Source organism: Hippopotamus amphibius, chromosome 2 (assembly GCF_030028045.1).
Source record: "Hippopotamus amphibius kiboko isolate mHipAmp2 chromosome 2, mHipAmp2.hap2, whole genome shotgun sequence".
Taxonomy (NCBI): domain Eukaryota; kingdom Metazoa; phylum Chordata; class Mammalia; order Artiodactyla; family Hippopotamidae; genus Hippopotamus; species Hippopotamus amphibius.
In genome coordinates, this window is record NC_080187.1 from 184574632 (window position 1) to 184600950 (window position 26319).

Sequence of the window (26319 nt, forward strand, 5' to 3'; positions counted from 1 at the left end):
TAAAAAACCCCAACTTTTCCATAAATATTTACATTTAATATGAAAAGTCCTCCTCAGGTGACAAGCTCTGCTAACAGTTTAGGTATATTATTCCATATTATTTCTTTTATTAATATCAATGTATAACTTGTTTTGTTTTTAAAGATCTAGCTTCATACTATACACAACATAGTGAAACATTCCTACTGGAGATTATAGCTTAGGCACCTTTGGAATGATTAAGTGTGCAAATAAATTTTAGTTTAAATATCTAATTAGAATCGAATGCAAAGCAATATTGCCACTTTTCCCTGCCAGAGGGCTCACCCTGTTCCTCATCAGCGGTCCCTCAGAGCCAGTTCTGTGAGCTGCAGGCTTTTTGCTGCCTCTGTTTCCCTTTCCCCTGGCCGCTGCTTAGGGAGTCCACCCCAGGAGACCTGCAGACCTTCCGCGGGTCGGGAAGCCAGTAGCCAAGGGTGATGGCGGGTAGCTGCTCATAGCTCTCTCGGGGGCCTCAGTGGGGCCCTCCTTGGCCTCCACTCCCAGAACCTCGGTGCCTAAGATTAACCCAATCATTGTTGCAAAAGTCTCCCGGGCGTAACTAAACCCATCCCCTTGGGGCAGGACTGGCCTGGCTTTCCTGTCTTTATGGCTTCTCTCCGCAGGTTCGGCCACCACGGCCAAAGTGACGACGGCAGTTCCAAGCGCTCTGACCGGCTTTTCCCCGAGCCTATTTGGGCTCAGGGCTTCCCACACCTGGCCTGGGGCGTAGCCCTCACGTGAGGCCCGCAAGCTCTGGTCGCCCCGTCTGACTCAGTCTTGCAGCTTCTGCAGAAACTCTTGTCAGCCCCGTGACTCAGTTTCTCCATTTGCTCACGCGCGTCAACGGCGTGAGGCACCTGTGCGGAATGCAGAGGTGCCTCCAACAGCTTCTCCAGAGGACGTGCTCCCAGGCAAAGCCCCAGAGACGGGCATTTACGTCGCCCAGAACGCTCCTTCTGGACGTGTCCTGTACCGGACCTGGTAATGAGTCCGTGCTGCCTGGGGTGGCAGTGACTCGGCCAGATGCACTGGAAGGACTGCTTGAGAGATACCCTCCTGGGGCCCGCCCCCCATTGTTCTTTAAGGGTCCAGGCCATAAAGGGGCTGCCGGGGAGACGACTGGTGCCCGCATCCGTGCCCACTGCCGACCGCCTGACGCAATCTGAGGCGCCCTTGCTGCATGCCTGGGCTGGGGAAACCTTCCCTGCCGTTGCATCACTCCTGCCAGGTTTGCTAGCCGAACCAATCAGCGGGCGTGCTGGGCCCCTGGCAGGCGGTGCAGTTACCCACTCAGAGGGCGGCGCGGTTAACCGGGCAGCAAAACCCGAAGGTGATTGGCCAGAAAGGAATTTGCTCCGCCCCAATAACCGCGGCAGCTGGCCGCGGTGGGTGGGGCTTCCCGGCCGGAGGATATAAAGGACGCCTCGGACGGGGCCGCGCAGCTGGAGCTGCCGAGCGGTGCCAGGCTAGGTGTGCGCGTCCGTCGGTCCTTCCGTGCCGCGCCGGGGACCCGCTCCGGAGGCCGCCGGGCCCGTCCCTGTGCCCGGCACCATGAAGCTGGAGTCTGCAGCCCAGAATACCCCTCCCGCTTCACCGCCCCCCTCACAGCCCCCTCAGGACCACGGCGACCCCCAAGCGTTGTGGATTTTCGGGTACGGCTCCCTGGTGTGGAGGCCAGACTTCGCCTACAGCAACAGCCGCGTGGGCTTCGTGCGCGGCTATAGCCGCCGCTTCTGGCAGGGAGACACCTTCCATCGGGGCAGCGACAAGATGGTGAGCATCCGACCATGCCCGGGTGAATGACAGGGGTGGGGGCAGCATAGTGGGCGCCGCGCTGGTGCTCTGGAATGTCTGGGCCTATCTGGGCAGACGGCGCCTCCGTCCTGATGGGGGAAATATATAAAGCTTGCTGGGGGTTGGGGCTTAAATTTGTGTGCCCAGTGGGTCACTGAGGGATGGCTAGAGGCTGATGCTGTGGATGACCATGGTGATGAATAGTTCTGATTACCAGTTGGGGCCACTGTCATGTGTCCGTTTCTCTTGCATCCATGCATCACTCCCTCCACTTCCCCCTGGATGAGTGGGGCTCTCTGAGGCCTGGGACGGGAGGGTTACTAAGGGTTTTCTCTACCAGTGATGGCAGAGCTCATTTCTAACTTGTTTTTTTTTCAAAATCTCTCTTCCCTCCCTAGCCTGGTCGTGTGGTGACCCTCCTTGAAGATCGTGAGGTAAGTGCCAGAGTCAAGAAAGAGATCCAGCAGGGATCCTGGGCAGGCTAGATTAGATGCCCCTCTGGCTGAGGGGAAGGGTGGGTCTAGCTAAGTGCTTCTGAAAAGAATCTCCTGAGGATCTTGTTAAAATACAGATTTTAATAAGATTTAGAGTGGCCTGAAACTCGTTCCTAACAAGCTTACAGGTGATGCCATTGTTTCTCAGACGACACTCTGAACAGGATTTCTGTTCTCCCTGGAGCTAGACCACCTTACCAACCCCTGTTAAGGGAGGATGAGAGCTTGATGTATTGCCACTAGAGGGTTCATCAGCCCTCTGCCCACCTACCTTATCAAGCACTGTCCTGGGGTGGGACCAGAGGAGCTGTGTGACTGACCCTGGTGCCCGTGTTTTCTCCTAGGGCTGCACTTGGGGTGTGGCGTACCAGGTGCAAGGCGAGCAGGTGGGCGAGGCCCTGAAGTACCTGAACGTGCGGGAGGCAGTGCTCGGCGGCTATGATACCAAGGAGGTCACCTTCTACCCTCAAGAGACCCCTGACCAACCACTCAAGGCATTGGCCTATGTGGCCACCCCGCAGAACCCTGGTTACCTGGGCCCTGCGCCTGAGGAGGCCATCGCTACACAGATCCTGGCCTGCCGAGGCTTCTCTGGCCACAACCTTGAGTACTTGCTGCGCCTGGCAGACTTCATGCAGCTCTGTGGGCCCCAGGCACAGGACGAGCACCTGGCAGCCATCGTGGATGCTGTAGGCACCATGCTGCCCTGCTTCTGCCCCACTGAGCAGGCTTTGGCACTGGTCTGAGGGGCTGAGCCCCTGTAGGGAGTGCCTACACGGACACGGGGTCAGATCTCCACTCCAGTGCACACAGACAGACTTGATATAGCTGGAGCCCACTGAGAGGACTCGGTGGGCAGACGGGGGCCTCTCTTAAACCCCTGCCTGTCCACCAGCCCCCAGATCTCCTGCCTGACACTGACTTACTACTTGAAATTGTATTTATTGCACCATGTTGGTGTGCCGGGCAGGGTGGGGGGGCCTGCCCTAGATACAGGGGCCCTGCTGAGCAGGGCCCCGCCCCAGGTGCCTGGTGCCTGGCCAGATGCCCCCCAGTGCTGCTGCTATCCCCATACTACCCAGGCCTCCACCTCCCCAGGGAGCCTCCAAGAGCCTTGACCCTCTGTCCCCCACTCCAGACCAACCATTCCCCAGCCCCAGAAACAATACCTGCCGAAGGTCCCAGCCTGCTGGTGAGGGTATAGGAGGGAGTGAGGAGAGGGGGCCCTACAGGAACTGAGGCTCCTGCCAGCCACGCTCATCCCCCAGTTCCCCAGGGCAGAGCGGGATCTGGAGGCCAGACAGCTGCTGAGGCTGGGCCTAGGCCTCTTACCCGTTTGGCTTTGTTTCTCTATCCCTCTTTCTGTCTGTCTGGGCCACTCCTGTCTGTCTGTCTATTCCTGGGAAGCTCATCGCTATAGGCTCTGGCAGCTTCCCAGTCTGTCCCATACTGTAATCCATAAACTGATCTCATTATTGGTGCTGTGCTGGAATGTGGTTCTTTCTTCAGATGGTGGTTTGGGGTGAGTGAGGTGGTGAAGCCCTGAAAGACTCATAAGAGGGGAAAAGCCTCCCTCTTCATATGCAGGCCTCTCTCCCAGAGAGCGGGCAGCTGAGCAGGCAGGACTACCAGGTTATGTCACTCCTGGGATCATCATTCACGTCTTAGTGCGCACAGAGAATGCCCCCCTGAGGCATGCAGATTCAGCCTGGACCGTTCTGCTTGGCAGCCCTGTGAGTAGTCAGGGCTTGCCATCAACCTGGTACCCTGTGTCTCCTCCCAGCTGCCTTGAAGGGGCTGCCAGGCTTGGAGTTCAGACCAGGTCTTCCTCCAGTTGCAGGGTCAGCTGCTGCTGCTTCTTGACAGTGAGGTGATGACAGGTTGTGAGACAGTGCTGACAGTGCAGACCTGAAGCACATGGTGGCCCTTTGACTTCCAAGGTCCAGGTGCTCACTCTTGCCTCCTGGGCCTGTGGTGTGGGCTGTGTCTTCTCTGTTACCCTGACCTTTCAGGATTCAAGCCCATAATGGGATGAGTTGTTGGGCACCCTCTGGGTTGCTGCCTTTTCACCATCTGACTGTCCCTGGCTACTATTCCCTCACCCTGGCCCTCCAGGTGCAAATTCCAGCCCCCAAGATCGCAGCCTGGCTCTGGGCTCCTCAACTGGGAATGGCTCCTCAATGAATTCAGCTTCTACTCCTGGACCTGCAGAGTGGGTGCAGGGCTAAGACAAGGCTTTTGCAGCAGTAGATCCTGGCTCCAATCCAGCCCTTCCCTCACTTGCCCAGTGACTTCCAGAAAAATATCCAGCCTCTGAGCTCCAGTTTACACTGGGATGCTGTGTGGTATATGTTGCTGCTGCTTTTCTTGTGGCTGGTGTCCTGGTTTGGTCTGGGTGTCTCCAGCAGGGTCAGCTCTGACCAAGCTGGGCAGCCGTTGTGCCCGGGGAGGGTGCCCATGTGTTGGCAGCCTCGTGTCTTGGCCATTGATGGGAAAAATGTGGAGTCCAGCCAGGTTCTTCTGGGAGCTCAGTCAAGACAGTACAATAGGAGGAGGCAGCGGGTGGCAGGGAGCCCTGGGCAGCTGCCTCCTATGCCAGGGCAGGACCAGCCAGCCAGTCTGGTGCTCAGGGCACAGCCCTACTCTATATGAATGGGGATAGGGGTGGGGAGGGTTGCTTGCCAGCTGCACATGGCTTTGCATACTTCAAACCATTCATTCATCAAGTATTTACTAAGCTGCTGCTGCTATATGCCAGGCACCAATCTAAGCACTGGAGATACAGCAGAGAAGAAATCCTCCTCAAGGAACTCTGAATGGTGACCATTCAGCATGAAATGTGTCATGATGGGAATAGTGCACTTAGAAACTGCTCTTGACCCAGAGTGATTGAGGGGAGGTCAGGGAAGGCTTTCTTGGGGAGGGAACTGTGGGGCTGAGAAGAGGTCTCTAGTGAACAGAGGCACGAAACAGCTTGCACCAGAGAGGGACACAAGGTCAGACCAGCTGGGACAGAGTGGCACAGGGAAGGGGACATGGGGCTGGACAGGTGGCAGGACTTCATCCTGCTGGCTGCTGTGGTGAGCTGTGCTGTGCTGTGGAGGTGGCATTCTTCCTGGGACGGTGGGGGCCCCCTGTGGATTCTGAGTGGGGAAGATACTGCTTCAAAAAGAACACTGGCTGCTGTGTCAGGTTGGAGGAGGAATGTCGAAGGCCAGGAAGCAGAAAGGCAGCCCGAGCTGAAGGGGGAATGGACAGGAGGATGGATTTTAGAGCTATTTAGGGAGTGAGGCCAGCAGGATTGGTTGTGGCTGGTTGATGAGGAGAGTGAGGAAGAGGGTAGAGGGCCAGGGTTCCTGGTGCAGTGGCAGAGTTGGAAAGGGTGGAGATCTGCCCTGTGTGACAGTGTTTGCCTTGGGGGTGCCTGTGGGGCAGCGGCATCCACATGGATGTTCACGGGGCGGCTGGAGACGTGGGTCTGGGGCTCAGGAGAGTAGTATGGGCTGGAGTTAGAGATTTGGGAGCCACACCCATCAAGATGGTGCTCAAAGCCCTGGGAGTGGAGAATGAGCATGGGGCCCAGGCCAACCCTGAGGCCCCCAGGCCCGGTGGGGTGAGCAAAGCAAGAAGAGTTGGGAACAAGCAGCTGGTTCCCCCTGCGGGAGAACCAGGAAAGCATGGTTTTCTGAGAGCCAGGGGCATGCTGCTGAGATGCTAAGGAAAACGAGGACCGAGGAGTGTCCACTGGATGGAATGCCAGAGGGTCCTCAGGGGTCTCAGTGAGGGCAATTTCAGGATGAGTGGCGGGAAACCACAAGGTAGGGCTGAGAAGCTGCTAAGAGGAGAGAGAAGCAGAGGGGTAGCTGAGGGTGAGGGGAGGTTATAGGAGTCTCAGGACCCCAAGAGCTTTTGTTGATGTGGGATATAGCAATTGACAATGTTTAGTGTATTAGGAATTGAGAAGTTTAAGATATACTTATCAATTAAATTTAAAAAATAAATCCATTATATGTTAACATATTTTTACAGAAAAATGATTCTATATTCCAAAACAAATTTAGTGAAAGGAGTGGCATTGTTATATATATATATATTTTTTAATTAATTTATTTACTTATTGGCTGCATTGGGTGTTCATTGCTGCACACTGGCTTTCTCCAGTTGCAGTGAGCAGGGGCTACTCTTCATTGTGGTGCACGGGCTCCTCATTGTGGTGGTTTCTCCTGTTGTGGAGCACAGGCTCTAGGCGTGTGGGCTTCACTAGTGGCACACAGCCTCAATAGTTGTGGCTAACAGGCTCTAGAGCGCAGGCTCAATAGTTGTGGCACAGGGGCTTAGTTGCTCATGGCATGTGGTATCTTCTTGGGGCAGGGATCGAACCTGTGTCCCCTGCATTGGCAAGCAGATTCCCAACCACTGTGCCACCTAGGAAGTCCTGTTTTATATTTTTAATGTCTGACTTTAATAGAAGCAGCTGGATTCTTATTGGTTTCTGCATTCCTTCTGTTGCAAATTCATATATAGCTCTGGAAAACTCCACTATACACTTATGAGGAAATGAGAGTGAAAAGGCAAATAACCTCTTAGTAGTATTGTGAAAATAGTTTTGATCTCAGACCTCCTGAGAGGGTTTTGAGGACTCCCAGGGGTCTGTGGGCCATTTTCAAGGACTTCTGGTATAGGGTCCTCAAATTTTTTTTTTCTTCTCTTTTTCAGTGGAAGGGGTTTAAGCAGGGTGGGTGCCCAGCCTTAGGCTACAGCATTAAAGGATTTCAGAGTTAGCAGGGATCTCAGAAATCATCATCCTGTCCATCCCTCAAGGGCATCCTCCTGGAGAACTAGGAATGAGTAGGAAGGATCAGTCAATTCACTAGCACTTTATTGTGTCTACAATGGGCTAAGAGGCCCTGGACCTCCAGCTGTGGGAGACAAACTAACAGAGTCTTCCTCACACCTACTCTGGGATTGGGGCAACTCCAGAAGCTCAGGGGATGCAGCAGAGATGGTCAGGTCTGGGAGGGCCTTAAAGAAGCCACAAGAATCCACCAAGAGAAGGAGGCGTTCCAGGTTGTGTGCGGATGGCAAAAAAGGGAGGTATGTGGCCCTTGGCAAGTAGTGGCGAGGAGGAAGCCTTGGGGTGTTGGGGACCAGGCTGCTTTGGAGTCAGTTCTTGGAGGAAGTGTTAGACTTTATCTTGCAGGGAAGTTGAGTTCTGTGGTGATGCTTTTGTTTTTTTCATGTGTTTTTCCTTCCACAGAAGGGTCTTTGTTTTTGTTCTTTTTGTTTTGTCTGCTTGTCAAGCAGATAAGTATTGTGTTCAGGTCTGGGCTTAAGGAGGCTTGTGCTTGTGACAGGGGAAGGCCAACAGACGGGATGGTGCTGAACTAAAACCAGGAGCAGGGAATGTGGGGACACCGCTGGGCAGCTGGTTGAAAACAGGACAGGCAGGAGGGAGGGGACTGGGGATCCCAGGGTTTTGCCGAGAGCGGGCATGGACAGTACAGGGGCACATGGGCAAACACCACAGCGGCCTCTGTGCACCTTTCTAGGGCTGACAGGCTCTTAGGGGTTCTCCAGGTTGCCTCCCACCAGGTCCTAGGAAGGACCACGTTCCTCTGAGGGCTGTCGTTCCTCTGAAGACAGTGGCGGCATAGAAGCAAAGGATGTGGGGAGGTGGACCTTGAATGCGGGAGACCCTGTCCTTCCCCAGGCCTGGCTCTGAGGATAGTCAGGGTGCTCCAGGGCCAGGTTGCGGGGGCATCACAAGGAGAGTGGCCCTGAGGGTCAGGGTCAACGCAAAAGGGCCAGCCTCCTGCCCCACAGCTAGGGGGACCACACATCCCAGTGTACCCAGGACAGGCCTAGTCTACCCCTATTGTCCTGAGGTAATTATTACTTTCACTCTCAAAAGCTCCAGGTTTGGATCGTTTAAATTGCAAGGTGGCTGTGGAAACTGGGACAGAGCAGTTTTTTTTGTTGTTGGTTTTTTTGTTTGTTTTGTTTTGTTTTTGTTTTAGGCCGAGCCCCAGGCGGTGAGGGGATGTTAGTTCTCCCACCAGGGATGGAACCCGTGCCCCTGCAAAGGAGACGCAGATTCTTAACCACCAGGGAAGTCCCTGAGCGGGACTGTTTTATTGGGGAAACCAAAACCCCTGAGCACGCCTGTCCTCTGCCCTCCTCGCCCTATCACTGGACCCTCGCCCGCTGCCTAGGGGCCCAAGGAAGCCACTCCCCTCTGCCCTTCCTGGGTGCCCTTGGAGAATCCCGCCAGGCCTGCCCTTCAGGGGTCAGGCTGGCCCCGGCGATTTCTTTGGAAGTGAAGGAGAGCAGACATACCTTGAAGGCTCAGCCGCAGCTGCTCTTCTGTCACCGGCCCAGCCCCTCCACGAAGGAGAGGGCATCCGCCCCGCCCCGCCCCGCCCCCTCCCATCCCCCGCCCCCCCTGCTTCAGCTGGGACCTGCCCCGCAGGCCCCCCTCAGGCTCGGCTCCTCCCCCTCCCCCCTCCAGGCCCCGCCCGCCCCCCAGGAAGGTAGAGCCTGGGGGTGAGCGCTCCCCTCCCCAACCCTTAGACAGGGGCCCAGGTCTCCTTCCTCATACCTTCAGGCCTCCTGCTGTCTCACCCGACCCTAGGGCTCCCTGTCCCGCCCCACCACCCCCTCTCTCCCTGGACGACTGTCCTGCCCTCCAAACTGACCCGCCTTCCCCAGTTTGGTGGCCTCCTGGATATTCATTTTCTACAAGATGTAAAATGCAACTCTGGCCAGCACGCTGCACGCCTACGAATTCCCAACGTGCTTCGTGGCCCTCAGGATAAACTTCCCTGCGGCCTGGCCCCTGCTCTCCCCTCCAGGCTTGGCCTCACTGCCCCGGGCCCCTCCATCCTGCCTGCTGTCTCCTCCCACCTCGGGTTATTTCTGGTCAGCAAGCCTTTGCTCCTACTACTTTCCCCAGGAGACAACGTTGCCCAAGCCTCTCACATCCTTCTGGAGGCATCTTGCCTCCAGAGGCTGCTGTTGACCTGGGTGGGCTGGTGCCCCACTTCATGCCCAGCACTCCCCACCTCTGTTTTGTGCCCAGCACGTTGTATTGGTGATCTGCTTGCAGATCTGTCCCCACTAGGCCCAGCCCTTCACTCCCCCCCCACCCCCAGGGCAGGAGCTGAATGTAGCCCTGCAGCACGTAGCACAGCTGTGGGCCCCCACAGGAACTCAGGGGACCTAGGGGGAACGGGGTTTCATGAGACAATGTCATGCTTCTCCTTGGAGGGAAAGGCCCCGTGAAAGCCACGGTCACAGCCAAGGGAGAGTGCCAAGCTGCCTCCTCAGGCTAATATTCAAAGTGAATGTTTCTGTGCACAGCCCAGGAATGTGGGACTGGGAGCCACCGGGGCAAGGGCAGCCCCGCCAGGCATGGGCAGCCCCAGCGTGCACCTGAGTGGGGCAGTGCTGACCTGGGCTGCCCCCCCCCCCCCCCCCCGCCCCGGTCGGTCAGACCCTAAACATACACCAGGGGAAGGGCCGCACTTTGGCAGGCATGTGAAGGGCAGGTTCCATGCCCTTGCTAGTCCTTCCTGCTCTGGGCACTAAGCTGTTTGTGCCTGTCTCATGGGGTGGTGCTCCCTGTCCCCACAGGAGGGGAGCTGGGCCCTCCTGGGAACACTCGGAGGGTGCTGGTGACGGGGGGAGGAAGGGGACAGTAATGTGCCCACTTGTGGCTCCCCCCCTGCCCCACACCCCCGCAGTTAAAGACTCCCGCCAAGCACAGCCCCTCCTGGGGCTGTCATGTCCCCGCCAGGTCAGGAAGGTGGCTCTGGCTGAAAGCCTGGGTGCCTGTGGTGACGAACGCTGCTCGTGGGGGCTACCTGAGTCATCCATTCGTAGAAGGTCCTCACCCTCGGGGGTTTCCACAGGAAGGCGAGACCCAGTTCCTGCTCACAGGCTACTTGCAGTCCTGAGAGGCATGATACACACTGAACGGACCTGACAGAAGCCTGCAACATGTCTGCAACACGCAGGGTGCCTTCTCACTTTATTTTGTACCCTCCATTCCCTCAACCTGAAAGTCTCTTTCCTGCCACCTCTGGGCTGGCTAATTCATCCCTAAGACTTCAGGGCTCAGTTGAGATGTTCCTCCTCCGGGAAGCCTTCCCTGAACCTCCTCTACGTGATCACCAAAGCCCTGCTGGTAGTCTTTCCGTATGAGCCCTCTCCCTGGTCAGTGCCTTCCTCCACATCTCACAACCCCTGCCCTGCCAGCAAGTGGGGAAAGGGAGGAAAAAGAAGGGCTGGCTGTAGCCAGGCCATTATGGTTTGTTTACCAATAGTACAGTCCTCCTGGGTTATGACACAGCCAGCAGCATCTGACCCAGCTAAATATATCTCCTCTGCTGGCCTGGACCACACAGCCAGCCCGGGAAGGCCAGGGACCACCGGCTCATCCCTCTGGGTTGGGCCCTAGGCCTCCTCCTGACCCTAGAGTTCTGTGTCCCCAGGGAGCCAATGGCTAAATAGGGCCCAAACCAAATGCAATTGCTGGCTGAACCCAAGAGAATTGTTTCATTTGGACAGAATCAGAGGACTTAAGGGGAGAAAATCCAAATTTTCCAGCAATAGGACAACCAAATGGCCCATCTCCCTTCCATGGAATATTTGCAGTCATTATGAATGTTTAGGAAGAATATTAATGTTCAGAAAACATTTTACTCCTTTTACAGTATTCTCTTAACATTACCGTATAATGTTAAAGTGGGTGGGGGTGGGGAAGCATACCAAGTTAGACACATAGTATGAATACAATCATGTATTTAAAAAGCATAAAAATATGTTTGGAAGGAATCTCCAGAAACTGTCAACACAGTTTGCCTCCCAGGAGAGGAACTGGGGGCCAGGGAATGGGATGGAAGAGAAAATTTTTATTCTTATGCCCTTTTGTATGTTTTTGATTTTGAACTGTGCAAATGTATTACTTATTCATAAGTCATATATGTAATAAAATGCAGATCTGAAAAAGGTCTATGTACAAAGAGGCTCTGGACATCCCCTTAGAGGTTGAGAGCACTGATTTCGGTGGTGGCCCATGCAGGGTGCTCCTTTTTCTACCCAGAGGAAAAGATGGCCCCAGGCCCAGGTAAATTGGAACACCAGCCTTGCAAACCAGAGCAGACATTGATGCTCAGCATCTAATCTGAGGGATGCAAAAAGACACACCTGCCTTAAAATATCTCCCCATGGTAACTGAAATTCCAACCCATGCCTTTTCCTGAAGTACAGCTTCTCTAAAGTCCCCTTGAAAACATTAAGGTGTGTTGGGGGAATAATACCATGTTATCATTTTATTATGAGAACTGAACTGAAATCAGAAGACACATTGTAAGGAAGATTTTGTTGTGGGAAATAGCTTACTTTCGTTTTGCTTTTGAGTTTTTTCTGAATTTCCCTGAAAAATATACTTTTTAGGACTTCCTAGGTGGCGTAGTGGTTAAGAATCCGCCTGCCAATGCAGGGGACACGGATTCGAGCCCTGCTCTGGGAAGATTCCACGTGCCACGGAGCAACTAAGCCCGTGAGCCACAACTATTGAGCCCATGTGCCGCAACTACTGAAGCCCACGCGCCTAGGGCCCGTGCTCCACAACAAGAGAAGCCTGTGCACCACAACGAAGAGTAGTCCCCACTCACAGTAACTAGAGAAATGAAGCAATGAAGACCCAACGCAGCCAATAAATAAAATAAATAAATAAAAAGTATATATATAGATACTTTTTAAAAAATTAAAGCACTTATAATTATATATAAAATAATACATTATCATAGTAGAAACTTTGGAAAATACAGAATGGGAAAAAAAATTAAAATTCATTCATAATTCTACCATCCAGGAAAGTTTACTTCCTTCTAGTCTGCCTTACTACTCTATTAAAAAAACCCATGTATATGCATAAAAACATAAACTTCATCCACAATTTTGTGTCCTATTTTTTCACCTAAGATTAAGTTGTGAGCATTTTTCCTGTGTCATCAGATATTCTTGACGCTATGATTTTTAATGGCCACCCAATAGTTCACCATCGTGACATACAAAATCTGTGTAACCAATCCCATATTGTTTCCATTTAGGTTGGCATTTGGGTTGTTTCCAATTTTTTGCTAGGTTCGATTTTGCGGCCATGAATCCTTTGTTTTAGTTGCATATAGTCCCCTGTAGTATAGTCTTTTTAAAATAGCATATTTGATATAACTTTTTCATTACTGATAGTTTTAGAAAGTGCCCTATTGCCATCTCTGTAACTTCTTTGTTCAGGCTAGGCCTTGCTCACTGAACTCAGGAGGCATGGTCTCCCATGGCAGCTGGTCCACCCAGCCAGGTCTTCACTGATCTGGTGACCCCACCATGCCAGTCTTTGGGGGTTTATTGGCCAAGAAGCCTGGGCCAGGGTGGGGCAATATCTCGTTTAGATCATTCTCCTTGGGGGTCAACAATGGAGCCTGGATGCTGGATGAGGGCCACCAAGGGCAAGTTGTCACTGGAGGTAGAGGAACAGCCCCAGGACCACCTCTTCCAAGGCACACGGGGGTCCCCCAGACTGGAGCAGTGTTCTGTGCCATTTGTGCAAAGAAGGCTTACAAAGTGAGGAGTCCGGAAGCTTAAAGTACAACATTTCATAGTAAATCAGCCTTTGATTGATCCCACCAGGAGTTGGTGCTAAAGCCTGTTTTCTTATATCTTCCCCAACTCTGGCAATTGTTATTTAAAAGCAAATCTCAGCCAATCTGATAGGAAAAGCTTGGAATCTTCTTGTTTTAGCTCTCATTTCTTTGATTATTAATGAGGGTAAACATTTCCCCATGTGATTATTACCCATTTGCGTGTTTGCATTTTCTATGCACGTACAGTGCCTAGCACACAGAAAGTGTTTATTCATAGACCTCAAATAAGTGGTTTTGTCCATTTTCCTTTAGGGCATTGTATCCAAGACTAAGAACTGTCCATTCAAAATCTGTTCTCTTCTTCCGTAACTGTGTGGCAGCCTCCTTTGCAGTTAGATGGGTCTTTGGGTCTAGAGCTCTGATAGAATGAGCCAGAGTACTGTGGAGCCATTGAAGGGTCTTTTAAGACAGCAGGGGCACCTCCTCTCCAGATCTTCCCCTTCCTATGTTTCCGCAAACCAGCACTAAAACCATGCAGATGAGGACAAAGTGTGGAGATGGCAGAGAAACAGGATGAAAAGAAATTGGGACCTTAAATGATTGTGTAGAAGAAATTCAAATTCTTAAGGGAGACATATATGGATTTACATCTTATTTGAGCACTTACATTTTGGGGTCTCTCTTACAGACTGTGTGCTGCCCTAACCAATGTGAGCAATGATATTATTTGGTTATAGCATTTATGGCACAACCCGTGGAGATCTGTAATTGAACAGTCCCTAGGAATGACCAGCCTGTTCTCATAAAGACGAAGCATGGGCAAGTGGAGATCAGATCAGGTTCAAGGACACTGGCCTTTGAGGTCACCTAATTTGTTTTCCTTGCTTTCACTGAACCCTGATGATGGGCTACATTTGCTTACACTGCCTTCCGTTCTTCCTTGGCAGAGCTGTTCCCAGGTAGTTAAGTTAATCAACACATTTTTTTAGTTTTTAAAGAGAGCATAAAATAAAATCCATACGCTTTAGTGAACTGGTTCAAACCAGAACACACCTATCTAGAACCCTGGGCTTATCCATTGGATTCAAACTCCACCCCCCACCCCCAAACTGCCCTCCTCAGACGTTCCCAGGCAAATGACTTCAAGGGTGCAAGGCATGAAGCTGCCTGGGGTCTTCCAGGACCCCTCACCTGGGAAATGTGAAGGGAGCCCCTCTTCTCTTCCCTGGTAGCAGGAACAGTTGCAGGTAGGCCTGATTCAGGGTGGGGTTTGGGGTTGTGTGGTGGTGATGGAGGGCGTGAGATGTTCTGAGTGCCCCTGGGCGTTCTCCCAGAGGGTGGCTCTCAGGACCATTTCCTGCAACTGTGACCCTCTGTGCCCCTGCTTCCTTTTCCCTTCAGAGGCCGTGCGGCCTAATCCCCAGTCCAAGTCAGACCCAGGGAGGTCACCCCAGCCCTTGGTCCAGGCATTCATTCTTGGGCTTTGGGTCCAGGACCTCAAAATCCCAAAGGACAGGAGAGCAGCGAGGCATGGGCCCTGCAGGGGTCCTCACTTGGGCCCGTTCCCTGGCCTTTGGAGAGAAACTCTTACCTAAGAGAGAGCCTCTCACTCAGGAATCCTTATTTCTCTCACCCGAGATGCCGGAAACTGTAGACCAGGGACCCTGAGAACCATGAAATTCATCTTGAGCTTTGTAACTCCCTATGTCCAGGTCAGCTTTTACCGGATGTCTTTGTTTTGATGAACAAGAAAACCCTTAATATAAAAAAAAAAACCAAGATGCTCATCTTTGGCAGTAGCTAGGAGAGAACCAGGAGTACATCCCCCAGCAGCTTGCCATAAACAGGGGAAACTGGAATGAGAGTGGGTACTGGCTGTTTTTTTTTTTTTTTTTTTTGGCACACGGGCTTAGTTGCTCCGCAGCATGTGGGATCTTCCTGGAGCTGGGATCAAACCCATGACCTCTGCATTGGCAGGCGGATTCTTAACCACTGCGCCACCTAGGAAACCCGGTACTGGCTGTTTTAAAGAGGAAAGAAAAGCCAGCTGAGTCTCAGGACCTGAAGCAAGAAATGGGAGCACAGGAAGCGTTCAGGGGCCTGGTGATAAGGGAGGCACCCAGCTTCCTCAGGGACCCAGGCAGTGGGCCCCAGGCTTGTTCTTCCTCCTCTTTCCCTTTCCTTCTACCTCCCCTTACACCCAGCCCTGGGGACTGTCATCAGGGACTGGCATCTCTGTAGTCCAGCCGTGGCACTGTTTGCCCCAGACACTTTCAGGATGACAAAAGGGGTTGTTCCCATGAAGGCTGACAAAGCTCAAGCTCCCACCACCCCAGAGTTCTTAGGAGCCTCCATGCAGGGTCCTCCCCTCCAGGTAGATGCCTTTTTTAGCAGCACTGTGTGCTACCACAGAGCGAGTACCTGGGCACACAGTTTTAAGACAGCCAGAGGCCCTGCTTTCTCTAGAACAGAGCCTGCCCTCCCTGTGCCCTCCACATCCAAGTGGCTTGAAGGCACCATGAAGATGGCTGACTGGGGCAGCCAGCACTGACCACAGCTGCCTCCCAAACTGCATGGCTTCACCACGCTCTGGCAGCCTTACAGAAGCATGGGAGACCTGCCGAATTTCTCCATGCCCCTGAGAAGGGCTTAGGAATTAGCTGAGAAAGTTGACTGGCCCTGAGGAGTCTGGTGGTCACAAGAAGAAGACACGCCGCAGAAAATAGTGGGTCCAGGAATCATAGACCCCCCCCAGCAATTAAAGAGGCTACAACTTGGTGAGGGCTACACAGGACAGAGGGGCAGCAGCACACCAGAGACCTTCTCTCATACCGAACATGTCTTGCAGACGTCTACCCAGGGAAGAAAACTGAGGGAGAAAACCGTGAATTGATAGGTTAAAAATGAAAAAAAGTGAGAAAACATGTATGGGACCTAATTTTCCTAGAAATGCTAGTTTTTCATCTTCTTTCATCAGGTGGATTGAGTAACATAAAAAATAAAGTTTTATTTCCTGCACAGAGCTTCCTGGCCAGAGTGGGCGCATACAAGCAGAGATCAGAGTTTTTTCTGACGGACAGGGCTGCAGGGTGTCCAAGGCCTTGTAATTCCAGGTGTGGTCCAAGGCAGAGCAGCCATCACCTAAGATGTGTTAGAGATTCAGTTTCAGGTCTCACCCTAGACCTTCCGAAATTGAACCTACACGTTAAGAAGATCCAAGGTGATTCATATGTATACTAAAGTTTGCTAAGCATTACTTTAAGGGATGAGTAAGAGGTGTCAAAAAAATTTTTTTTTTCTTCTTAGTTTAATTCCATACAAAATCTTTACTGGGCAGTGAGAGCAGAGCTGCCCTGTTAATTTGGGTGGCCCACATCCCTTACTCACAACAGCCCTTGAGGCCTGAGGATCTCTCAAACTCCAGGTCCAGGGGGTCTCTGGAGACTCCTGCTTCAACAAGGCCCTGGGCATGGAAACTGTGACAGTAAGCCCAGTGCAGACTCCACATTTCTAGGGCTGCTCATAGGGACCCACAATCTTAAAATCTACTTACCTAGGTCCCCAGGACTGGTTCACGTGGCAAGGCGACCCTGGTCGAGAGGACGGCCTCACTGTCATCCAGCCCAGGCCTGTGCCGTGGGACTGGACTTCCAGGCTCCCTGAGGGACGTTCCTTCTAGCAGCCAGGAGCCCTCCTCAGCTTTTTTCTGTTAAGGGACTGGCTCCCTGGGTTCACAGGTGAGAGTTGTCCGTCTCCCACGTGAGAGCCCAAGTCTTAAGAACTGGATAGACTAGCATGAGTCCTAACTTTGGGACAGGACTCACGTTGTTAATGTATTTGAAGCCTTCACTTTTAAGATTCAAGCCCCATCTACGAACCCTCAGGTAAGGGAGAGACAGGTAAGGAGGAACACTAAGGATGTGAGCATCCCCCAATATGAAATGTTACTTATGTTTCAAGGACTGGATTGAAAAATGGGTAAAAGGGGAGTATGGCACCATGTTTGGGGACAAAGACTGGAGAGCTCTGACCTAAGACTTACATGCTTTTCAGGAGAGGGCACTAGCCCATCCACAGCTGGGTGACACTGTGTGAGGGTCTGAGTCATCAAGTCCCTAGAGAGGCGGCCACTGCTGACCTTGGCAAGGTTCTAGCAGTCTTGTCACTGGGGGCAGGCTGGGTAGTGAGAACTGGAGAGGACCCATCCTAGTGGGCTTGTTGACCAGAAGCTGCCGTGGTGACGAACACAGTGCACGGCCAATTGGGAAACGGACATTGGTTTGCTCTGTGTGAGGCCTTGGTCAAGTTTACCAGGAAGAAAAACAAGACCCAGCATATATGATAGCACTACTTAAGATCAACAAAGCGAAGAAAAGGCGTACCCTTGTGACGAGGAGAGCAGCTGCTGCTCAGGAGCCATCCCACCCCGATCAAGGGTGTGCAGGGTAAGCCAAGGCCCGGGAGGCCACACAGCCAGCACATTCGGAACAGCACGAGCCCTGCTCAAAGGTGACGCAAGAGCATATCAGTGTTTTATTTAGCTCAATCAGAAAAACACGGCCACTGCAGGCTGGGAACTCGTTGTTTTCCCAACACATCAGAGAACTAAGTTTTCAAAGCCTGGATGTCTTTGTAATCCCTGGTAGCACACTTCACTGTTTTCTTTCGCGATGCTTAGAAGTACAGCTAACTTTGAGAATACTGAGTCTGTTTCACAGTGCCTTAGTACTTCTGCTGGCTTAACGGACGGTGGGTGCTGGAACTGCAAATGGGGTGGGTTTCTGGGGTTTATATCCACATATTTGTACACACTTCAGTTTTAAAAATTGGGACCATAAAGTTCCTACTAGTTGGGGATTTTATACATTACACACTGCCAGGATAATCTCTCACGTCTGGTTTTTGGAGCAAGGATCCGTCAGTGTTAAGATTACGACTATGTAACTGCCTAGTGGTGGACCAGGTCAAGCTGCCTATGTCTAAGTCCTGGAGGCGAGGTCTGGCGTCACAAGGAGCCCACAGCCCGAGGGCCCTGGCCCTGGCCTGCCAGGCACTTGGTCAAGCCTCCTCTCTGATGGCCAGAAGCAAATTCCTATGCCCAATTAACACCCACAGGGCACTCCTTGACCCATTGACCACAGGAACGACGACGGTGTTGGGGCTCTGCTTCCCCTTCATCTTGCCTCACTCCCCCAAGAGCCCTACAATGTCCCCAGGGAGAGGCAGCTGCAAAGACCACAGACACCTCAATTTACATAAAATTATCTCACTCCATTTTATTTAAGATTTTTTTTCTCCAGTTAGTAAAAGAAAGATGTGTCTCTCTTTATACATATGTACAAGTTCAGTTATAAAAATAGACAGCACATTCAAAGAGAAAAAAGGCTTGGCATTTTTCTGATTCCCTCTAAATAGCATCTGTACACAGGAGTCTGGGTTTGGGTAGGGGAATCTTAATGATTTAAATTAAATGATTCCCCTACCACTCCTACTCCCAAAAAAAGTTTTAAAAATCAATCTATCTAAACTCAATTCCGCGATTTTCAGGTGTGCAAATTAGAGGCTGGCCCGCACAGAAGCACCTGCTCCACCAGGGATCTCAGGCTGGGGGAAGGCAGAAGCACCTCCCATGCAAACACCATCCCTCTGCCTCTCCTGGAGGGAAGCAAGCTCAGGCGGGTGGGGCCGGGCTGAGAGGGTGGGTGCTGAGCCTGCCCTCTCTCCATCCTCTCCACCTCACTCCGCCATCCCTTCCTTTCTCAGTGCAATTCAGACAGTGCATACAGCCAAGCAGGGGGCTGAAGGGCAAGGGTGGGGAGACTGTGCATTCAGGAAGGGCAAGGGGAGCCTGCAAGAGGGGCAGTGAGGATGTCCTGCTGATTGAGGTGGCTCCTGGTCTCTTTACTGGCTTCTGGGAGTCCCGGGATGGGAGCTGCTGCTACTGTTGCTGGTGGGACCTGAAGGTTCTCTGGTGTGAACCATGCAGGACAGGGGAGGAAATGCTGGGAAAACAACTGCCTTCAGGCATGCTTCCTCTAGCCTTCTGTCATCCTCACAGACCGCTACCTTCTCTTGCATTCGCTGCTCTCCTCAACCGTGACACTCTGGCAAATGGGGTTTGGAGACTTGGGGAGTTGCCCAACGACTGAGGAGGCCACATACATGATTTCCTCCGTTCCTAGCCCCACGGGCAATCACAGCCCTAAGAGACGTCTCCACCGTGGAAGGCTCTTCACAGCACTTGTAGAGCCTTTGCAAGGGACATGGCCAGAGCTGAAGAGTGGAATGGAGATGGAGACTGTGTGCCGGAGCATCTAAACAGGGTCTCTGCCAGGCCCTTCCCCAGTATGAGGTTTAACACTTGCCTATAAATTCCTTTGAGATGCCGTGGGCCTGATCCCTGTCCTTGGGCCTTTTTCCTACAGGCAACTCCAGAGCATTCCTCTTGAGATACACGTGACCAAAGTGCTCACACCCACCACCCTCCTGTCTTTTCCTTGCTGCAACTGGTCATCGCTGCCCTCTGGCTTGGGATGGAAGATGCTGCACTGGGCAAGCCACCCAAAGACCATCTGCAGGCCAGGACTCTGGCCCCCGGTTTGGTTGAAGGAAGCTGGAGGGCTAGGTGGTTACCGTCCTCCAGAGGGGTTGGTGCCTTTGCCCTGTTTCCGGACCAGGGAGTCTGGGGCTAGGCTGCTGGTCAAGTGGAGGCTCTTGGGAGTCCCAGGAACATTATTTCCTTTGCTCAAAGGGGAGCTCAAAGGAGAAGAGGCGCTTAAAGGTCCAAAGTCAGCAAGGCCAGCAGGCCGAACAAGGGACGTCTGCAGAGGACTGCTGGCAGAGATTCCTGTGGGGATGGAAAGAGAGGCAAGACGAGTGTGAGCACCAGTCCTGTCTGAGCTGGCTCAGCACCAGACCTTGGCTGCTGGAGTCTGGTCTGGAGGTGAGGGCATGGGGAACCCCTCCCTGCCACTCTTCTTAGCATATCTGCTTGCTCTTCCTGTCAACTGCTTTTTCAGTAAGAGAAAAACAATACCTACCCAGCCCTCTCCACATTACCACACCTACAGGGAGTAAGACGTCACCTTAGCATCAAGGACAGAGCACACATTACACAACATGGGGAAGCCAAGGCTGCAGGATAAGCTGTAACTTACAGGCACCAATGTATTGTCTTACACATTCCTTCCTCCTTCTTGGCCTACCACCTGTGGTGCTGCTTCCTTCTAAACACCTTCTTAGCTGCGTCCTTCTAAACACCTTCTTAGCTGCTTCCTTCTTAATTTCAGAAGATGTCCTCTACTCCTCAGTCAGTCTGGCCACAGGGCACAAGGCTGCCCACGCCATCCTGTGCCTACACTCATGCAGTTCTCCTTGAGATGGACGCAGAGACCTCTGCTCTCCAAACCCTGCCACTTTAAGGACCTGGTTCAACTCTCCCATCTCCAGTGATGGCTTCCTGGGCAACAACTCTCTTGAACATTCTTAAAAATGAATTCTAAGTGCTCAGTAGGCAGACTTGTGTCTCCTCTCACCCACAGTGGAGCTGAAGGTAATGTCTCAATCAGTCCTCTCCCTTGTTTCCCATTCCCAGTCACCAAGCACTGTCAATTTTTCTTGTGACACTCAATTTTTCTTGTTGCCTTCAGGAGAAAGCCTGATGAGTGTCATGCTTTGCTCTATCCATGGGTGAAATCCTGCCATGGTAGCCTTGACTACTGCCATGATTATTGTTTTCCAAGGATGTGATGAGCTGGCAAAAGCTTAAGAAACACTGGGGTAGGCTATTATACTTCATATTTTTTGAATGAACAAATAAATGAAAGCTGCTATTCCTGCAGGAGGAGAAAGGAGAGGTGAACTAACACTTACTGAGAACTTTCTATTCAATAAGGCCCTTGCTTGCTGCAACAACCCTAAATCCTAAGCCCGTGTTTTGAATGGGGACAGAGGTCTGTGAGTGGTGAGTGTGCCTTCTCACCACTCTCAGATGTCCTACATTTCACTGCTACAATTATCCTCCACAACTCATGGTCGCAATAGCTACTTCCCTTCTCAAAATCCCAGAGCCCCTGGGTCATACACCAGATAACCTCTTGCCCATCAGGTCTTTCCTACCTTGACTCCCACAGCTCCTCTTCAGCACAGCCTGACTGACCTGCTCAGTGACCCCCAATATGCCTTGGTCATTGTCAACTCTTCCTTGCCAGTCTAAATCTTTCATCATCCTTCTCAATTAGCCTGGTAACTTTGTCATCAAGTCCACGGTTCCTCCTTCTTCTGATCTATAACCACAGTTAAGGCCTTCCCTCTTCTTTCATTCAATACATGCATACTGCCTTGTATTGCTGTTAAACAAATTCCATGCACAGCTTCTCCTTCTCATTCTCAATATACATTCAGGTGCGGGGTCCATGTGTTATACTCCTATGCACACAGCAGATGTTGTGTTTTGTTTTTTCTGGTACGATGCAGCATGTGTGATCTTAGTTCCCTGACCAGGGATTGAACCCGGGCCCTTGGCAGAGAGAGCGCAGAGTCCTAACCACTGGACTGCCGGGGAATTCCCTGCAGCAGGTGTTTAACCCTAAGGTGATGGATCACAAAACTGGGTAAATGTTAACTATGCTAGCCTTGACTACTGAAATGCAATTATTAAAATGTGGGTCCGGGGGAAAAAAGTCAGTTCTCAAAGCAGGAGAAATTCTGTTGAAAGTAGCATGGTCAAAAAATTCAGCTTTCTCTTTTCACAGTTACTTCCACTTGAAGGCAGCACTGTGCTAAGTCACAAGGGCAAGGGGAGAGTCAGGACCACTCAGTGCTGAGGCAGAATCCAATGTGGGCTCTGGGAAGGAGCTTTGGGCCTGGGGGTGTCCTACCTGCTCTACCTGGCAGGACGCTCAATAGACCCTCCAGACTGTCCCCGACCAGAAAGGAGCCTTCAGTCCCCCAGGGCCTCCGCACCTTTAGACACGTTGTACCCGTACGCAGCATAGGCGGCTGCGGAGGCCGCGGCAGCCCCTGCTTTGGCTCCTGCCATTGCGGCAGCACTGCCTGCAGTGGACTTCCGGCTCCGGCCCTTCCCCGCTCCTTTGGCTGTGCTTCCTGAACCTTTGGGGCGGCCTCGGCTTCGGGCTGAATGACCACGTCCTGCGGCCGGCATTTCCTGAATGGAAATTCCTGTGGGAACAAATGGGCCAAGAGGGAAAAAAGTCAAATCTCTTCATATGTTAACAGACTCCTCTCCTGGACAGGGAAGATGGCTTGCAGGGTATTTGTTTCAGGACTCCCAGGGAGGTCTACGTCTCAATTTAAAGGCTGGGCCACAGGGTCACACAGCTTAGTAAGAACTGTGAATAGCTACAACAGCCTGACACCTCGGGCTGCTTTTCAATCTCTAAGATTACTCCTGAATTTCTTCTTTAAACTAGGTCACTACTAAATGAACTCTGGGGACACACCACTTGTGATTCACCTGCACACTCCAATGTTTTTCTGCCTCGGAGAATCAACTTTTACTCCCAAGTTTTAAACCTAGAGGTCCTCAAGAAATAGCAGCAATACTGGGCCCCACAGAACAAAATGATGAAAGGCCCGGAAAAGCATAATAATTAAAAACTTGCAAAAATAAGGGTGAAATATGAAAGACAAAAATGGCTAGAAAACAAAGTAGTTTGAAATCTTTGTGAAGTTCTTATTTTGCATTCCCTACACCTTCTCATTCTCTCTTTCACTTGAACAGGCTAACGAAAGAATGAGGCTACAAATTCTTTTTCCTCTGCTCCACTCTTCTTTAAAGTATCATGCCACTATCGTAGAAGGAATCAGGACCTCGCCCAAGCCGTACGGGACAGCAGCATCACTTACCGTTCACAGTGTCTGACACAGAGCCCGTTATGGAAGCAGGAGAGTTGGTGGCTCGAGATTGAGGGGCTGAGGAGGCTGGGTCATCCACAATGACCAGCATGTCGCTGCTGCTCTCGTCGGGGGGAATGGAGCCAGTGTGCAGCTCACTGCTGATGGAGATCTAGAGGCGGGAGGGTCATGATCACCACTCCTCCTAGCACCCGGAGCCCACAGCCCTTGTGCCTATGTGAGAATGTGCTTCTCAGGTCTCACCACCATTTCCCTCTCCTGCCTGGCTTCACTCCTGAGAGTCAGACCCCCTGCTTTGGCTCCAGAGAAGGCAGTCTGTCCTCATTTGCTTTTCTCCTCATGGATTCCATGTGTAACCCCCTTCTACAAGGCAGGAGAACTCCAGGAAAAGCAAAGGTTCCCAGATCAGGACACAGTCCCCACTGCTGTGACGAAGGCATCTAAGAGGAGCCTCACCTCACTGAAAGGGCTGGGCATGGCTGAGTCCACACTAATGAAAGAGTCATCCCCGTCCGCAGAGAGGTTGGAGTTATCAGCCGAAGGAACAAACGGGATCACCAGGTTCATACCCTCCTTTCTCCTTTTCCCATCCAATTCATCTTCCTTTTTCTTCTGGGAACACACAAATCAAGAAATATGGAAAAAGCATGAGGACAGGCACCAAGAGAAAAGTGGGGTTGGAGAAGAAAGTGATGACAGAAATCTGACTCTCTGTAAACTTCTAAGTTTCATTTTATTCAATTAGCATATTATTAAGGATGAAAAAGTCCTAAGAAAGGAGGAAAGGGATGGCTTAGTAAGAGTTTATGCATCTTCTACCATAATAATACAGAGTTGAAAGGCCAGTCACACTGAACTGCAGCTGTGCCAAACCTAACCCTCATGGGGCGAGGGGCACGGTCAGCTTCCAGCACAGCCACGCTGCAGCACTTATCAGAGGCCAAACTGACACAGCCTGACAAGAGGGAGGGCCCACACTCTTAGTATATTTTCTGCGCATCTGTTTTCACTCTGACTTCTTTTTAAATATGCATAAGGGGAATGAATGTTCTTATCACACACAAGGAATACTGAGGTAGCTTTTCATTATTTCCTTAATTTACATGAAAACGCTTAAGGATTGAGTGACTGAGCTACCCTAAACAGTTCTAGAGCCAAGTTCAGTAGGGCTTTGTCACATATTAGAGATGTGGAATCACAGAAAGGGCTTAGAAAATTCTGGGAATCACATCTATCCACTGCACCTAAAGGCATTTGTATCTAGACCTATATTAGGGTTAATATGGCATGTCTTTGTGTAGTTTATATTATCACTGGGTATTTATCTGAAATTTCTTGCTCAGAGTAGGGATGGCACCTGATGCAAACTCAGTAAACCCTCCAGTGTTCTGTTATGAGAAAACCACCTTTTCTTCTTTGTTATTGTTTCTGAATCGTAGTAAGCAATGGGTTAGAGATTTGAAAGTGGAGTCATAAAAGAGAACCTGAGAACATGGGTAGAAATAGCAGCCCAGACTAGGAGAAATGTGAGCCTTCATTCCTGTAATTTTTTTCAACTTTGTAAATACAGTGAGTACCTTCAGGTTAGAAATAATTCTGCTTAGCAGAAGGTACAACTGAGGGTGTGGACTGAGCTGGTGTATCTATCAGGAGATGAACATGTAATACAGCCAGGCTCCTAGGCTGCTGACCATCAAAGCCATACAGCCAAAGGGACACGAGGCCCTCATACAAGCTTGGATAAGGGGACTAAGCCGACGTCCACTTAAAACACAACCAGCTTTAACATGTGACTAGACAACATGCTTCAGACAAACCAAACAGTCCGGGGAAATGACACAAGGATAACTGTCGTGAGGGCCCAGAGCTATGGCAATGCCTGAAGCTCAGCACAACCCAAAGGTAAGCCAAACCCATCAGAAGAAATTAGGAGTCACTTTCTGGAAGGTAATAAAATAGTTTCAAAAAAAAAAAAAAAAAAAAAAGGTTTCAAACCAATAGTCTTTATTTATTTATAAATTAATTAATTATTTATTTGTTCAAACTAACAGTCTTTAGGCATAGTAAATCTGGGAACCTAGTCAGAACTAACGGGTTGACTCCTAAAACAAGAATAAGTCCTGAAGACCTCATTTATGATTTACATGTCAGTAAAGATCAGGGATAAGGATTACTGATACACTTTGGTAGAAACAGCAAGACAGGGAGAAATGTAGGGGAACTACATCCCACTTTGCAGCTAGCCTGGTGGGCTCAAGCAGGAAATGTCACAAGGGAGACAAAAACTTTTAACTCAAATCCTTTGCATGAATTGGAGAAAGAGATGAACAGACTGGCCAACGATTTATTTTTCTAGTAGTAGATGACACTGAATGGTGTACTAGCAGACTTATGGCAGGACTGGATCTAATGATCTCTTAGGCCCTTTCTAAGATTCTACGGAATCTAATAATCCAATATCCATCTTACTCACATTTAAACTTACGCTTTCTGACAGTCCCAACAAATGGTTTCCATAATTACATGTGACCACAGACACACGTAATTATGTCTGTATGGGGAGTACGATCCTACCAAGGCTGTGTTTCTCCGGCTTGACTGTCAATCAGGATAGAACTGCTACATAGCAAATGTAGATGGACCTGGATACCAACCAGTAACCAAGATGACTGGCACGCACCCTGAAGCCTTTCCTGTGAGGATCGCTCTGCAGCCCCGTCAGTCCCTGTCCACCACCCCAAGCTTGACGTACCTTCTCTGCATACTTTTCCCGCTTGCGCTTGCGCTCTTTAACTCGGTTGGTTTCCTCCTGCTGCCGTTTCTCTTCTTGCCGGAGTCTCACTATCAAGAAAATTTTAAAAAGATCTCATGAAGTACCTGCGGCAATCCTAATCCTCATTCTCTGAAATTAAGGTGGCCAAATTCCTTTTTTTTTTTTTAATTTATGTTTGTTTATCTTTGCCTGCGTTGGGTCGTCATTGCTGTGCGCGGGCTTGCTCTAGTTGCGGTGAGCGGGGGCTGCTGTTCGTTGTGGTGCTCGGGTTTCTTATAGCGGTGGTGTCTCTTGTTGCGGAGCACAGGCTCTAGGTGTGCAGGCTTCAGTAGTTGCAACATGTGGACTCAGTAGTTGTGGCTTGCGGGCTCTGGAGCACAGGCTCAGTAGCTGTGGCGCACAGGCTTAGTTTGCTCCATGGCATGTGGGATCTTCCCGGACCAGAGATTGAACCCGTGTCCCCTGCATTGGCAGGCAGATTCTTAACCACTGAACCACCAGGGAAGTCCCCATATTCTTTTATATTTATGATTCAAGGTATAACTTCTATCCATCTAAGGCAGATAACTGGTGGTTTTCTAACTTGGAGAACGAACAGAGTTCCTTGGATTCTTAACAGTTTAGGTTTCAAACCATGATTCAGTTACACTGTCATGGGCCTTTCCTTGCCTCTTATTCCTTTTCCTTTTCTTTTCAGCCTTTTAATATTTCTGCA

The 26319-nt window shown here is 51.0% G+C and overlaps 2 protein-coding genes across 4 annotated transcripts in view; one reads left to right on the plus strand and one right to left on the minus strand.

The window, feature by feature from the left end:
* The first annotated feature begins 1478 nt into the window (after positions 1–1478).
* On the plus strand, positions 1479–3769 carry CHAC1 (ChaC glutathione specific gamma-glutamylcyclotransferase 1). Its single transcript, XM_057723562.1, has 3 exons — positions 1479–1794; positions 2214–2249; positions 2654–3769. The coding sequence occupies exons 1-3, from the start codon at positions 1573–1575 to the stop codon at positions 3053–3055; spliced, it is 660 nt and encodes a 219-aa protein (XP_057579545.1). The 5' UTR covers positions 1479–1572; the 3' UTR covers positions 3056–3769.
* Positions 3770–18219: 14450 nt separating this feature from the next.
* The window catches only part of INO80 (INO80 complex ATPase subunit), a 133887-nt gene continuing 125787 nt past the window's right edge, over positions 18220–26319 (minus strand). For 2 of the 3 annotated variants that reach the window (XM_057721738.1, XM_057721739.1), the window contains exons 32-36: positions 25584–25672; positions 23288–23443; positions 22823–22982; positions 21920–22135; positions 18220–19802 (exon numbers count right to left, since the gene is read on the minus strand). In XM_057721738.1, the coding sequence (XP_057577721.1) occupies positions 19585–19802; positions 21920–22135; positions 22823–22982; positions 23288–23443; positions 25584–25672 (839 nt within the window). In that variant the 3' untranslated portion in view covers positions 18220–19584. The remainder of the gene's footprint in view (positions 19803–21919; positions 22136–22822; positions 22983–23287; positions 23444–25583; positions 25673–26319) is intronic. The other variant, XM_057721740.1, reaches the window with a different exon arrangement.

Bases quoted from the DNA above. Each gene is read 5' to 3' on its own strand.
- CHAC1 (XM_057723562.1), top strand. From the start codon at position 1,573: ATGAAGCTGGAGTCTGCAGCCCAGAATACCCCTCCCGCTTCACCGCCC. The intron at 1,795-2,213 runs GTGAGCATCCGA...TTCCCTCCCTAG, and splicing joins ATCGGGGCAGCGACAAGATG to CCTGGTCGTGTGGTGACCCT. The intron at 2,250-2,653 runs GTAAGTGCCAGA...GTTTTCTCCTAG, and splicing joins CCCTCCTTGAAGATCGTGAG to GGCTGCACTTGGGGTGTGGC.